This window comes from Trichosurus vulpecula, chromosome 3 (genome assembly GCF_011100635.1).
Source record: "Trichosurus vulpecula isolate mTriVul1 chromosome 3, mTriVul1.pri, whole genome shotgun sequence".
NCBI lineage: Eukaryota > Metazoa > Chordata > Mammalia > Diprotodontia > Phalangeridae > Trichosurus > Trichosurus vulpecula.
In genome coordinates this window covers 260,583,751-260,600,114 of record NC_050575.1, presented here as the reverse complement: position 1 = coordinate 260,600,114, position 16,364 = coordinate 260,583,751, and the positions used below count along the sequence as shown (strand labels likewise).

At 39.9% G+C, this 16,364-nt stretch overlaps 1 protein-coding gene across 2 annotated transcripts in view; it reads left to right on the top strand.

Annotated features, from left to right (window-relative positions):
- Nucleotides 1–276: 276 nt before the first annotated feature.
- Nucleotides 277–16,364, top strand: part of FERMT1 (fermitin family member 1) — a 57,662-nt gene continuing 41,574 nt past the window's right edge. Inside the window, exons 1-3 of one of the 2 annotated variants that reach the window (XM_036748129.1) lie at nucleotides 344–409; nucleotides 4,441–4,608; nucleotides 14,655–14,888. In XM_036748129.1, coding sequence (XP_036604024.1) covers nucleotides 4,458–4,608; nucleotides 14,655–14,888 — 385 coding nt within the window. In that variant the 5' untranslated portion in view covers nucleotides 344–409; nucleotides 4,441–4,457. Of the gene's footprint in view, nucleotides 410–4,440; nucleotides 4,609–14,654; nucleotides 14,889–16,364 lie in introns of both variants that reach the window. The other variant, XM_036748130.1, reaches the window with a different exon arrangement.

Genomic DNA, 16,364 nt, shown 5'->3' with positions numbered 1-16,364 from the left:
GGGTACTGCGCAGAGGGAGGTCCCGGGGGCGGCAGTGCGGCCGGGCTCCAGGCTGACCTGTTGTTACCTGTCGGGGAACAATCCGGGACAAGCCGCCGGGCCCCCGCCAGACTGGGCGGGCTCAGCCCCCCTGAGGAGCAGCTGCTTTGCGGCTTACCCTGCGCGCCCGGGTCGGGCTTTTCGAGACTGACAGCCTTCCAGGGACGCTGGCCCAGCCCCCACTAGGGCCCGGGGGCGGGGACGTGGCGCTGCGCTCTGGACTACTGAGCTCCGCTGGTTCCTACCTTTGCAGCCTCCTCTCGAGCCCCCAGGGGACCGTGCCAAACTTGGGAAGGCATCTTCCTCTGCGCTCTCCAGGAGCTGCAGCTGAGGCAGGGAGGCAAGAGAGAACAAGCCCGCAGGAAAGAAGGTGAGCGCTGCCGGGGAGAGGACACTGCTCTGGGGGTCAGGAGGCTTCAGTGGGGCTGCGGTGAGGGGAATGGGTGCGTTTTCGGGGGACTGCTGAGTGGTGTAGAAATCTGGATCCGTCCTTCCTCTCTGTCCCCCACCTGTGTGACCTTGGGAGAGTCTCTTTCCTTCCGAGAACCTCGGTTCCCTCATCTATTAAATTGGGGGTGGGGCAGGGGTTTGTATTTGACGGTCCCATCCAGCTCTAGCTACGATCTTTTACATCTCTTTCCTAACTTTTCTTGCCCTTTATCACTTCGGGTCCCAGACTACGCTATTTTCACCCCTTGCCCCTCAAATAAGCTAGCTACCATCCCACCTCATAGATGAATACAGAGCGTAGGGATCTCCATGCCCTCCCCTTTAGACCCTTCCCAAGATAGCCCCAGTGAATGGAGCTTGCTGGTATCACCGAGTTGACCTGCATGGGTGCCTTCTGGTTTGGGGGTGTCTATTCCCCAAGGTGGGAACTAAAGGTAATACTTGAGGTGTTTCGGCCCCCTTTTTCTCACTTTTTCCAGTGAACACAGGTGGAGAAAGGTGATGAACTCCTACTGGACATAGAGGGTTCCAATCACAGACTTAGAGGGGATTTGAACTAGTCCCCTTCTTTTATAAACGAGGAAAGTGACTTTACCACGGTCATACAGGTAGCAAGAAGAGTTGAGATTTGAACCCAGGTCGTCTGATTGCAGATGAAGCACTCTTTGCAATATGCCACAGTCTCCTATTTGTGTTTATTTTCAGTCCCAACAGTCCTCGGGTCATTAATCTCAAAATTGTTTGCCATAACAAGTAACAACTTGCACAGAAGAAATTATGTTCAAAGTTCACTCAAAAATGAAGGCCTGAGAGGAAAGGCTAGAAAAGGAATGTGGGGGAACCAGATTTTCTCATTTTAGATTGAAAATTTGTTTCAATAAAATAATCATCCCTCGGATACATCGAACATGGTTTGATCCCCTAAAATGGGAAAAGAAGGTCATAGGGAAAAGTTAGGTCTTGTCTCTCTTGGGACAAATTAAAATGTCACCAAACCACTTTGCAGAATTTTGTTTCTTTAAATGCCCTGTTTACAGAAATAACATTCTGGGTGGATAGGAGGAGCATTTATGTTGACCACCCCCCCCCCCAAAAAAAAAAGTGTAAACAAGCAGCATTTATTAGCTTGATGCTAACAGAGAGAGATTTAACCAGTCCTGGCAAAGTCACACCAGAGGTGGAAGATCTTTACCAAGGGCTTTTCCTCCATCAACATAATTATGTTCAGTTCACGGCATTCATTGTAAGCAAGTTGTATATTGCTTATGTGCGTATGTAAGTTTATGTGTTACCTATTACGGCTTTATCTGACATTCTCACTCTTCACTCACGGACTCACACAAGCTACATAGATTCTGACAAACTTTTTTTCCAAGTCTGCCCTAAATAGGTGAGCTTCATTATAATTTTCTTTGTGCATATTTGCGTTTGTGAACCAGCGTGACTACTGCTTGTTGTTTCGGTTTTTTTTTTTTTTAGTCCTCTGATTTCACGGTAGGATTAAGGTAGTGGTTCTAAAAGAGAACAGAGTGCTAGTCATGATTTTTCATTGTGTACTTTGAGGTGTTTTTTGGGGGGAGGGGGGGAACACTACATGTCCTTAAAGCAGAAAAAAAAAATCTCCTTTCCTTCTTGTTTCTTCATAGGGACTGCCTCCTTGAAGAGCCTTTTTAATTCCTCCCTCCCTTCCTGCCCCCACCCTCCAGACCCAGTTGTTTGGGCCCTCCCTTGAAATACTTCCTGTTACTTTGTCTATACTTTGTATTTATTTATCAAACTCCATGCTTTATCTCTAAGTGGAAGACTGGAATTGTCTGGTTTTATTCTTCTATCCCCTAGGCCTGGCTCACTGAAGGTGCTTCATAAATTCATACTGAATTGAAGCATTTACTTTTGTTGTTTTGAACAAACTCCTGATTCATATGGGGAAAGGCTTGTGGAAAATGCCATATCTGTTGAAACTTGGTTATATGATTCGGGTTTTAAAAATCAAATGTATTTAAATAATACCTTTGATGGTAAGCTCCTGGAGGGCAGGGGTTGTCTTTTGCCTCTATCTGTATCCCCAGTGCTTAAACAAGGCTTGGCACATGTGCTTAATACCATTATAGAAGCTTTTTTAATAGGAAAGAAGTGTGTATAGATTCTCCTGACTATGAGACCTGAATGTAAAGGAATTCAGTGATAAATTAATCAAATCTACCCTATATGCCAATCTGGAAGTAATTCCCCTTCTCAAAATTTCTCATGTTATTTTGAAACAATTGATTTTAAATGCTTATAGTACAGCTTCCTCAATGAAGAAAAAATATATAGCTTTTCTATTTACCCCTCTTCACATATTATAGAGCTAATGCTCTATTCACCTCAGTTACAGCTCACAAGAGTATCTCTTCAAAAAAATAAAATTTCACTGGATAAGTTGCTCAAGACTTAAATGCGCCAATTTTTTAATAAGACATAAAATGGTACCCATAATGCTCAAAATATGAAGTATCAAGTGTCTTATCACTAATGTTTGCATGCTGTTATAATAACAGAAGATCAGAAGTGACTTTGGGTCCTCTTATATTACGCTTGTTGAATTTTCATGTTCAGGAAGGTGATATCACAATCCCAGGAAAAAATTAGTGACATGGAATTTTTTTAAAAAAAATGTTCTCATTTTCAAAAATCGGTTAAATGTAATGCCCTTTTCTGAAGAGACTTTAATTTTTTAAGGTATGTGTGCCTATATAAGGCCAGCTTTGCGTAGTTTATATGTATATGCTCAGCCAGCTGTTGCATTCATAGCTTTGTCAAGTTGGTTCCTTGGCTTTATAAGATGATTTATCATTTAATTTACTCTTTTGAGTACCTATGAGGCTGTTGGTACTGTATGAGCCTACAAGGTTATTAGTACTAAACTATAGCCAGAAAAAAAAATGGCTGTATATGGAGAGGGAAGAGGGACTTAACAGTTCAATATTAAAAAGACAGAACATGCAATCTAAGTGACTATGTACGAGGCTGTTTACGAGTCAACAAATACTTATTAAGTGCTTACGGTGAACCAATCACTGTGCTAAACATTAGGGATGAAAAGAAAGAAAAAAACACATTAGCTGCCGTCAAGAAGTACATAGTCTGATGAGGAGTACACCAAACAGTCAATTTATATACATACAAGATAAATAGAGAATAAATGGAAGTTGATCTCCATTAGGCCAGGTGGGAGGCTGGGAAGAGAAGAAGGCTGTCTCCAGTTCTGAAATGGGCTAGACAATAATGGATTTTAAAAGTTAAGAGATTATGTACCTCACATCCAGTTTTAGCCTAAAGAGAGATATTGAGAGTAGAGGGAGTGGAGGAAGGAATGTAAAAATTAATCTATAACCTTATGGGCCATGCCACATGGAAACCTAGCTTCTTGAAAATCTGGGATCCTAAAGAACCATATTGGGCAAACCTCCCCGGCGCCCACCAAATTATTTTAGGCAGCTATTTCTGAATATCAACTAGCCAACTAACAAGTATTGATAAAGCCAGGCCTGATGCATGATCCCTGCTCTCAAGGTGCTTCACACTCAGGGAGAGGGGGGTCAAGATATACCTGAAACAACTAGCAGAATAGTATTTGACTATATGTGCTAAAAACATGATATATAGATCATACTAGAGTTGAGAATGATAGGAGGACAACATGGAGGTATGTCAGAAGGAAATGCAAATGAGATAGCCAGCACTTATTTGGAAGGGGGGGAGGGAGGAATAGAGAAAGATGGTTGTAGATGGCCTTGAATTAAGATCCCAAATTGAATATTCTGAGAAATTGGGAGCACTGGAGAGTTTGATGAGGGTTAACAAACTTGGAGGGGTGAATTTGAAAAATTGACTTTGATCATAACAAATAGGCTAAATTCTCTCCTACTTTAAAAAAATATTATCTTGATTTTAATTTTTATTTGGTAGGTTTTTGTATTCCCAGGATGCTTTCTTCCAGTGACTATGGAACCACCTCCTGGGAACTTAGTATCCGTGTTGCTAACCAGCATGGAGAGGAAGAAAAAGGATTCACACTTAGAGTATCTGGAGACTTACATATTGGGGGAGTCATGCTCAAGCTAGTAGAACAAATCAGTAAGTTAATTTTAATGTTTTCTAAAATTTCTAAAATTTTCTCTCTTTCTCCAAATGCATAGATTAGAGGTCTTGGTGAATAAAGTACACTTTTCATTTCTCCCTTGATCATATGATTTTATTTCTCATATACATACATACATACACATATATACACATACATGTATATATGTGTATATGTTATATGTATGTGTATATGTACACACTCTCACACATACACACATATAACCAGATAGATCAACAGACTATGTTGTATTTATCACCTTATGCTGTTTCATCTGTGTTGGTACTCACTGGTGGTACATAGATCCATCAGTGACAAATAGTTGTAACCCAGCTATGCCCTTAAACCTGTAAAATCACAGTCTGTACAGGGTCCCCAAATAGTATATTTGTCTTATACTAGTTAGCTCCAGACAGTATTAGTAATATCTCTTATATTACTCATACAGTGATAAGGTCTGATAACCAGGTGTTGTCTGATTTGATTCATGGTGACCTGTAGTTTTGCCAACATTCAGAAAGATTTCCATTCAAGTAGAATATCAGCTCTGAGTTGCCTCAGCTACTTATGTAATCAGCAGTGCCCCAAATCACCCGTCTGTGCCTGTTGAAGTTTAATAGGAATTGCTCACATGCATACAGGGGAAAAAACTGGGCCACAGGTATGTAGGGGAGCAGCAAACATATTGTTTCTACTGCCAGTGATTTCATCATGAGTTTTGCAAGCAAGCCAAAATGCAGAGATTTGAGAATGTAATGAAGCCAGAAAATCTAAACACTAAGTGAAGTGTGCTCTGTCCTGTGATATCTGCCAAGTAATTCTAGTATTTTTTTAAGTGGTCATATAGGAAATGAAGTCCAAAGAAATAGAAAACAAACTTAGAAATGATAGCTGATAGTGCAACGTAGTGGTGGGCACTGCTCAATTAGTATAATCCCTGGTGAACAAACCCATTGTAAAAGCAAGTTAAAGGGATTTTAGTCCCGTCCCATCCCCGCCACCCCACCACCCCCCACCCTCCACCACCTTTCTGGCAGTGTTCTAAATTAGCAACAGTACATGTCCTTTAAAATAGTTTCAGGACAATTCATTGTAAACCAATATTAAAGCAGATTTCTTTGATTTGATTCAAACGCAAGCATTTTGTATTTCATGGAGAATCTGATCATTCGATTACAAAGCTCTTTTAAGAAAATATGTTAGAGAAAAATGTTGGCTTACTCATTTATAAAGTTGGCAAGTTGTCCAAATGCGAAGTTGCAGATTTACAGAAAGTTAAAACTGATACCATAATAATAGCTTTATATCTGCTTTTGCTTTTAGAAATAATGAGGCTGATACTGTTGCAACCTATGTAGTGGATTTAGATGAAGACCATTGGATGGCCTCCAAACCTCAGTCCCTGTTGTTTAGTTTCTGGTATTGAGTACATTAAGTAGCATCCTTGGCAATTGTTACTTGCCCTGGCTCTGTTCTCTGCCATATTCACCTCTCTTTTTCTTCTCTCTGCCTGTGCCTTCATTTTTCCAGTGGCACCAACAATCAGTCAGTCAACCGATGAACATTTATTAAGTGCCTGTTATGCTCCAGGCGCTGTGCTAAGTGATGGGGATGCAAAAAGAGGCAAAAGACAGTCCCTGACTTCAAGGAGCTCACAATCTACTGGGGACTATGGTTAGCCCTACTGACGGTATTCATAAATGATCAGTTTGCTGACCCCTGTCCTGGATGACTGTAATACTAATTTGGGTTTGAAATTACAGATTGAGAATCAACTTGCTGAACAAATGTTTTTCACTGTGATTTCTTCAATTCAGTGAGTAGATTCAGAAAGTCTTAATGAAATCTTAAGACTTAGTTTTAGATGACACTGTTATGTCCTTTCATAATTCCCCTTGCCACCCAATGTAGAAAGCTGGCTACATAATAGGACCATTTTGATTTAATCCATATTCAGAACTATCCATAAGTCTTTGAAAAGGAAACTGGAAATTGTCTTATGCTTCCTGTTTTCTGGAGAAACTCTTCTATCTCAAAAGATTTAGTTGAATTTAGAGAAAGTGCAAGAGGAATTCTGTGTTCCAAAATCATATTTCATTTATTAAATGCCTACTTTGTATAAAACACTGTGCTAGATACTGGGGAAAATATGAACACTGTTAAGACAGAGTCCCATTCCTCATAGACTTTGCAGTCTAGCAAGAAGATACAAATATGCACAACTATGAATCATGATACAACAGGGGTATTGCAAAGAGTATCATTGAGTGAGTCCTCATAACAAAATACTGTGTAAAGTCAGAGAAAGGAAAAGTTATTTCCAGCCAGGGAGGAGTGTGACCAGGAAAGGTTTCTTAAAGGATATGGCATTTTAGCTGGACTTGTGGTTAAGATCTCAAGATATAGAGCAGGGAATAAGGTAACTCTTTCCAGATAATGCAGAACAGTGAGATGGTATCAACAAAGGCAGAATAGAAAGAGTGGTAGAGATATTTTAAAGGAGGTGGAATAGTCCATTGTGACTGAAGTGTAGTGGAAGTAGAGAGCTTTTAATTCCAGGTTAAGAAGGAGCATACCTAATTGGAGATTTTTTTTAAAAATTGCATTAAATTGAATATTCTGTAAGACATGGTTGACTGGTTAGTTTTGCTAAACTGATTTTCCCCCTTTTCAGATTCTCTGTTACAGAGCATAGCTCTCTGGGGAAGGGAGTGGAGGCAGAAGTATTTGGAAATGAAAGTGATGTAAAAGCAAAATATAGCAACAAAATTTTTAAACTGGCATAATGAGTCACTTTTCGAGACAAAGTCCAAGATTATTCACAAAGAAATAATGATGTTCTACTTACTAAATAGCTACACAACTAGGACCTACTTGTTCTAACTAGTCATACAATATTTGAGCATGTTGATTTCTTTCTTCATTTGAAGTAGATCCTTTTCTAGTTCTCTTGAATTAGAACCACTGTCTTTTTATCTGGATTAGTTTAATCATCTTCACTTATGACCCATTTTTAACATCTAGTTATAGGCAGCTAGGTGGTACAGTGGGTAGAGTACCACCCCTGGAGTCAAGAGGACCTGAGTTCAAATCTAGCAGCAGACATTTACTAGCTGTGTGACCCTGGGCAAGTAACTTAACCCTCTGCTGCCTCAAAAAAAAAGAAAAGAAAAAAGGCTAGTTATATAACCCTTAATTGTGACAGGCTTTAAATCCCAAATAGGAGTTTATATTTTATTCTAGAGAGAGTAGGAAGCTTCTTGAGTAGGGGAGTCAAATCTGTGCTTTAGGAATACCAGTTTGACAGCTGTGTGGAAGATAGTTGGAACTGGAAGAATAGCATAAGGGAGATCAGTTAATAAGGTATTAGAATAATTTAGGAAAAAGATGATGAAGGCACAGATTAGGTTGATTGTGGTATAAGTGGAGAAAAGATAATTTGATATAGGAGATTTTATTGAGAAAATCAGCAAAACTTGGCAACTATTTGGGTATGGAGGGTGAAGAGAGTGAAGAGCCTAAAGACGTGAATCAAGGTGACTGGAAAGATTGTGGTACGCTTACTAGAAAGAAGAAGGTTAGGAAAAGTGGCAGGTTTAGAGGCAGAAAGTGTTCTATTTTGGACATGTTGAATTTTAAGTGCCTACGGGATATTGAGGAGAAAATGTCAGCAAGCATTTAATAATGGTACAGAACTGGAGCTCAAGAGAAAGGCAAGGGATGAATATGCATATTCAGGAGTCATCTACATTGAGATGATTACTGAACCAATAGAAGCAGATGAAATCATCAAAAGTGTAGAAAGAGAAAAGAAGGGAGTCCAGGACAGAAGCCTGTAGTGTATCCACATATGTGGTGAATGATGCTTATATGATGATCCAGCAAAGGTGACTGGGAAGGATTAGTCAGGGAGGAAGAGAGTGTATAAAGGGGAGAGTAGGGTTAGAAAAACAATGGCAGGTGGCCAAAAGGAGGTCAAGAATGATGAGGACTGAGAAAAAGCCAATTAATTTGTCAATCATTGGTAACCTGGGAGAGAGCAGTTCCAGATCAGTAGTGGGATCAGAAGACAGATGGCAAGAAGCTAAGGAGTGGGGAAGTGGAGAGAAATAGAACGATAGTTTGAGAGGATAGTAAGAGTCAAGATTTTTAAGAATGGGGAAGATTTGGATGTTTTTGTAGACACGGGAAAGCATGTGGTGAGACTTAAGAATACAGAAGATTTGTTCAGTGGGTTATATAAAACTTTTATACATGAAGCTCTTTATACGTTGTTCAGTCATTTCAGCCTTGCCTGACTCTTCATATTCCAATTTGGGGTCTTCTTGGCAAAGACACAGGAGTGGTTTGCCATTTCCTTCTCCAGATCATTTCACAGATGACAAAACTGAGGTAAACAAAGTTAAGTGACCTGCCCAGGGTCACACAGCTAGTAAGTGTCAGGCTGGATGTGAGCTCATGAAGATGAGGCTTCTTGACTCTAGGCTGGACAGTGCACTACACCATCTAGCTGTCCTAAAAAGAGAAGGAATCATCAAAAGGGAAAATCTAGAAGGGGGATGGGATCAAAGGCAGAAGTAAAAGAGTTGGCATTGGCCAGGAGAAGAGCCATCTCTTCTGAGGCTAAAGCAAATGAGAGGAGAATGGGGGATTTTGAAGGAATTTAAGAGGTGGACTTGAGAAAAGGGAGCTTACGACAGGATGGCCTCTGTTTTCTTTGTATGTATCTAGTACTAATTCAGGCACTGGTGGGAATACAACAAAAGCATAACATATGGTGACTGCTCTCTAAAAGTTTACAATTCATTTGAGAATACGACATCTGTTAAACAGATAAGTAACAATACAAGGAAGCGTGTGATTTAAAGCCAGCTTAGGGGTGGAGACAACATGTTCTATGAGATTTTGGAGAGGGGAGAAATCAATATGTGTTAGAGTGATCCAGGAAGGACTCAGGAAAGGTAGGGTTTGGGCAGGGCACAGAGCATCTAAGAGGTCATTCTAGGTGAGGGGAATCAGTAGGAACAAACCTGCAGGGAGTCAGGAGTTGTGATGGCCTGTTCAGAGACTGCTTCTCTTAAACTTCACTAGATGCCTCATTTGATTTGAAGTCATAGGATTCATGTTGTGGAGTAGAGAGAGATAAATTTTAATGTGTGGGGAGGAGACAAGTCATGGACGGGCTTGAAGTGCTTATGTTTTATCCCAGAAGCACAAAAGATTCTTAAGCAGTTAAGTGTTTATGAAAATCTGGCAAAAACACATAGGTTCTATCAGTTGAAGAATGGCATAAGGTTGGAAGCAGAGTTATCAGTTAGTATGAGGTTGTTGCTGCAATAATCTAATTATGAGATGATATAAGTTTAGACTTAACTTGCTGGCAGTGATAATGGAAGGACTGAATGTGAGAGATATGTCAAAGGAAGAATTCAGACATAATTAGTATATCCCCAGCTACCTAAGTTCTGTCTTGGGTAGGATGAGAGTGACCTCAGTCATTAGTCAAGTACAATCCTAGCTCAGGGCCAATGGCCAGAAGCAGGCGTGACTGGTTAGACTGTGTTCAGCTTCAGCCAGGAGCAGAACCCTAAACAGTATAGGAGACCAGGTCTTTACTAGAAGTCACCGAAATTTAGAAGGTGCTAATGGGGGCAGTTGGGTGGTGCAGTGGATAGAGTGCTAAATCTGGAGTCAGGAAGACTCATTTTCATGACACTAGCTGGGTGACCCTGGGCAAGTCATTTAACCCTGTTTGCCTCAGTTCCTCATCTTTATAATGAGCTGGAGAAGGAAATGGCAAACTGCTCCAGTATCTTTGCCAAGAACCTCAAACGGGGTTACAAAGAATCAGACACGACCGAAAAATGACTGAACAGCAAAAGCAAGTAGCACTGGAGAAGGAAATGGCAAATTACTCAAGTATCTTTGCCAAGAAAGCTGTGGGCATTATGGTTTACAGGGTCACGAAGAGTTGAACAAGATAGATGAACTGAACAATGACACTTTGGTCCCTTCTGCAGGATAAAGACAAATTAGCTTAGCAGCTAATTAGCAAAGATAGTTAACAAGAATAATCAGTTTCTCCTTCTGTCATAGGTTCTAGTGACCTTTAAAATGTCCTTGTGTCTCCAATCACAAGGATTCTGGCCCTCCCTCCAACTGAATTTTTCTTTAAAAGTTGGAGGGATTTTTGTTACTTGACCCTAAGGATATTTTGGGTTGAGCACCAAAATCACTAGCTAAAATCCTATCTTCGAAGATTTGGGGGCAGGCCGGAATCAAGATTGGTTCTGTTCACAGACAGCACTTTGGTTATAGTCTTGTTCTGGGAATCAGGAATCAAAGTGGGATCAAATGAAAATCAAGTCTGAGCAGCACCAGGGAGAACGATTGTTGGACTCGTTACTGTGATAAGTGTTTAAAACATAATCTGCTCCTTTATCCCTGGCAGTTCAGGTCTCAGCAGACCACTCTGGGTTTAGTAAGAGCTGGGCCTTTGGAAACAGATCCCCAGTGAAAAGGTTGATTCTTTATCTACCCTGGAACCTGCGGTCTGCTTGTGCATACAAGCAGACTGCATCTTAATTACGGATGCTCACATGATAAGGAGGGAGAGTTCAGGAAAATTAATACTGGTTTCCACATTCAGTGTCATCCTTAAATTTTCACTCTAACATCCAGTCCACTGCCAAATCTAGTTATTACTACCTTTACAACATCTCTCATATAGGTCTCTTCTCTCATGTAGGCATTACCCAAGTTCAAGCCTAATTCAGAAAATACCATATCCATAAATGTGTATTTCCTCATAAAGTTACTTAGAACTCTTTTCTCACATTTAAAATACAATCAGATTAGCCAGATTTGGGGGGTTAGAGGAGGAGTGATTGTGAATGTACTTAATCTTTTTCATATTGAAAATGTAAGTAGGTCATCTGATATCATCAGTTTTGATTACTACAACAACCATAACATTATAATAATAACTGGCATTTACACGGCACTTTAAGGTTTGCAAAGTGCTTCATATATGTTATCTTTGCAACAACCCTGGGAGGTGGGTGCTAGGTGTAATTATCATCCCATTTTACAAATGAAGACCCTGAGGTAAACAGATTAAGTGGCTTGTCCAAGGTTAAGTCACATAAGTATTTGCAGCAGAGGAGTGATACCTAATTGCAGAGGTCTGGTTGTAGGTTTCTGTGCAAAGAGAGCACTTCGTCATCATGTGTGGGATTGTTAGGAAGTAGGAGAGAGCAGAGTCAGGGAGGACAGGTAGCTGTCTCCAGTAATCCAGGGGTCAGACCATAAAGGTTTAATTGATGGGAGTTGGCAAGATGAATGAAGAGGAAAGGGGAAATGGGAAAGCCATTTCCAAAGAATAGATGACAGGGAGTGAAAAAATTGACTTTAAGTTTCAAGATAGAAGAATGGTGTTACTCTTAACCGAACTAAGGTAGTTTGCACTATTATGGGCAGTTGAAATGGCGTAACATTGAGTTTACTGGATAATTATTTGTACTTTCATTGGGAATGATTAGCAGCATTTTGTGTCTAATACTAGAGCATATTTCTGGGAAATAAATAATATGGTCAAACTTAGAGCCAGGTTCCTTTATACCACCCCAGGAGAGAGTTAATTGCAAGGAGAGATTTGTCGTTGTATCATGAGCAAGTTTCTTACCTAAGTGTTTCCTTTCCAAAGTGATTGGATACAGAAGACAAAGTTCAAGTGCTGTTAAATTTTTTTTTTATTGGTAAAAATTTTTTTTATAAGGGACTTGGAGAGAAGCCAAATCCTATTGCACCTATAGAAGGAAATGGAGTTTCTCATCAGGAGCTTTTGAGGAAAAAGAAGATTCATAAGATTTGTATTATTTCCTTATTCCCTTGGCTTCCATCCTACCTTGTTCTTCAGTCTCATCCCTGCTTGATACCTTAAGGCAACATCAGGGACATAGATCAGAATTCTAAAGATGACAGTTTGCAAGAGCTTAAGCTTAAAGTAAATATTTAAAGAAAAATCATCTAAACTTGTGGCAACTGTGGGACTAGATCTCAGTTTTCTATGTTTTGCATAATGAGAGTAAACCATAAAACATTCTTCGGTTAATTTTTCCATTCTACCCTACCTGTGACAGCTATAATTCTGTGGGAGAAGGAAGCCAATTTTAGTCTCTCCTCTCTACAGACCTCAGCAAAGGCCAATGCATTGCTAATAGTGCTGGATCAGAGAAGTCAGCAGCATGTTGGAGGTGGGAAAGGGAGGGGTGGGAGTGCTAAGACTGCTTCATCATGTCTTCTACAAATAAAAAACACTTTTTGCTTTCACGTTTTTTCAAAGCAGCATCATCTTTATGTACTTTTAGATTCTCAGCAACTCTGTGATTCAACAGCTATCATATTTTTCTAATTGGCAGAGAGCTAAGCTAAGGGACAAGTTAGTAAGTAAAAAACAAAACAAAAAAAACACCAAACTAAGAATAAATCTTGGGGAAAGGAGGGCAGCTAGGTGGTGCAGTGGATAGCCCAGCCGTTCTGGAGTTAGGAAGACCTGAGTTCAAATGTGGCCTCAGACACTTGCTAGCTATGTGACCCTGAGCAACCAGAGTAAATCTTGGTGCTCTCAACTCATATCAGGATTTTCTCCACTAGAAACAGAGCTAGAAGAGAAACCAAGTTTAAGGAAGAAGCAACTTCTTTTTCTGTCTTACCTGCATACCAAGAATGATTACAAATAACAAGACCCTGGAAGCATATTTGTTTCCATTCCTTTGGGCTGAAAAATGGAGGATATCACACAATGACATTATATTGCATTCATGATGAGCTGAGGGAAAAAAACAAACTATGTTATCTAAAGAATAAAGAGCATTCCTACTGTAATTCCTTTTAGTGGTGTGGAATAGGGTCCTTGAAGGAGTTGATGGGGGAACACAAAGTCTGGAAAGTTCTATCAAGCTGATAAATTGAGTGTGGGCCTAGAGACTTGGGTCAGTCATCCAAGGATCATCCCAACTATGTACGAGGGAGCCTTATGACTAGGTTGTTTACAAAGTAATGCATGCTTCAGCCACAGAGGCTCTTAAATTGTAGAGCAGTTCTGTAAAGGAAATACCCTCAGTAACCTGGTAGCACAGGTCCTTAAATCATTGAAGTAAGGAACAGTTTGGTTTTCCACATGGAAGAGTTTTCAAGGTGAGTTTACCTTGTTTTGTTCATATACCTCTTTAAGTTTGCTTTGCAGCAGAAATAGTTAATGCCTTAAAATAGATGGTGTTTCAGTTTCTGTCGCTCATAAATTCCATAATTATCTCTGTACCTTTGACTGAAATAACCATTTTGCAATTTCTTATAGAAAGTGCTATTTCTGTCAAAATATCTGCACATGTGAATTTTTGTTTTAATCAGTAACTCATTAGATAAAGTTGGTTGGAAAGCAATGCTAATGAGGCCAGTCATAGGTCTTTGAAACTTTTGTGGGCTAGTTCTCTTCATTACTTTCCCAAGTAAGGTTGCCTTGCAATCTTAACTCTAGCTGACCGTTTCATGGAATGTATATTCCAGCTTTGATTATTGCCTGTATATATAATGACGGCAGTGATCTTCAGCAAGTCATCATCATCTTTCTTCATCATCAGTTTCTTCAAGTGTAAAATGAGAGGGTTGTACTTGATAGCCTCTCTAAGGTCCTTTTCATAGTGAAATCTGTGATGATTATGCTGTCACGTATACCATTAGGCTAGGGCCTGGTGAGCAAGTATATATGAATGGTTTGGAACAAATTCATCATCTCTACTGGAAAAGCAGATGAAAGCAATAGTTTTATTGCCCTTTTTGTGACAGTACATATATATATATGTGGGGGGGGTATACATATATATATATATATGTGTGTGTGTGTGTGTATACACATATATATATGTAACTCAAAGTTTGTGATTCTGGTTGATTTTCTCATGTAATAAAATTGATTTGAAATTACCTACTCCATGTCCTTTAATTATCTGCCATTTTGTTCACCATGTTTTTGTTCTTGCAGATATAGCTCAAGATTGGTCGGATTTTGCTCTTTGGTGGGAACAGAAACATTGCTGGCTTCTAAAAACACACTGGACTCTGGACAAATATGGTGTCCAGGCAGATGCAAGACTGCTTTTCACACCTCAGCATAAAATGTTACGCCTACGTTTGCCAAACATGAAAACTGTGAGACTAAGAGTCAGCTTCTCATCTGTTGTCTTTAAAGCTGTCAGTGATATCTGCAAAACCCTTAGTAAGTACATTTGGAGTGAGTGTAACCCTTTGGAAATTTCTTACTGAAAGAAGACGAGAATAGGATACCTGCTCTATACTTTTCACAAACCACCTGAGGAGAATACAGGCACAATTGGATAGTGGTATCTGCCTTCTTCAGGTCTCTTCTCTGACTTTCAGCTTCTCCCTCTCTACTAGTTCCTCTCCCCTGCATACTTAAAAAGACTTATGAATCTTCTCTTGTCTCAATCTGTCATCCTGTTTTCCTCTTCCACTCCGTTGCCAAACACCTAGAAATAATACTTCAGACTTATTGCCTCTACTCCCTCCCTAGCTACTCACCCTTCTACCACTTTCCAGTCTCTTTACTGAAACTTTACTGAAACATCTCTCACCAAGAACAATATTTATATCCTTATCACCAAACCTAATAGCTTTTTTTTTCCTTTTCTCCTTGCCTTTGGCATTTGATGCTTTAGACCATCTTTTCCTGGTTACCTTCTACTCCTCTATCTTTATAGCACAGGATTCTTATGGTTCATCTCCAACCACTCAGTTCCTTTTCTGATTTCTTTGATGACTGCTTGTCCTCCAACCCCTTAAACATGAGTATTTTCTAAAGTTCTATCCTAGGCCCTCACTCCCTTGGCGATCTTCATTCTGCTTCCCTGGTGCCTTCAAAATGCAAATTTCACCCCCATCCTTAAACTCTCATTTTATCTAACCATACCCACCAGGTGTTACCTGTCACTCTCCTCTCCTTTGTGACAAAACCTCCTTGAGAAAGATGTCTACACTTAGGCTCTCCGATTGTTCTCCTCTCCCTCTATTCTAACACCTTTTGACCTCATCATTCAAATGAAACTCCCCTCTCCAAAGATATCTTCATTTCCAAATCTAATGGCTTTTTCTCAATCCTTATCCTTCTTCGACTCTCTGTAGTCTTTGGTACTGACTATAACACTTTTCCCCTGGATATTTGCTCCTCTCTAGGTTTTTGGGACACTACCCTCTCCTTATTCTCCTCCTGCCTGCCTGACCACTCCTTTTCAGTCTGCTTGGATAGCTCTTCCTCCAGGTTCGTGCCCAATAACTGTGGATGTTCCCCAAGTTTCCAGTTCTTTTCTCTTATCCCTCTATACCAGGGATCAGTAAATTACATCCCCTTGGTCAAATGCACCACCTGTTTTTGCACAGCCTCAGCTAAGAATGGGTTTTCTTTACATTTTAAAATAAAATTTTATGCTATTTAAAAGTGTAAAAACCAGTCTTTATTCACAGACTGTATTAAAACAGGTGATGAGCCTTGTTTGGCCCTTAGTAGTTTCTCTATCACTCTTGGAAATCTTATTGGCTCCCATGGATTCAATAATTATCTCTATACAGATGATTCCCAGTTCTCTAAATCCAGCCCACGTTCTCTTCTGAGTTCAGTCTCATATTACTAACTTCCCTTTTGAATATCAGGAACTAGATGTCCCATTGGCATCTCAAT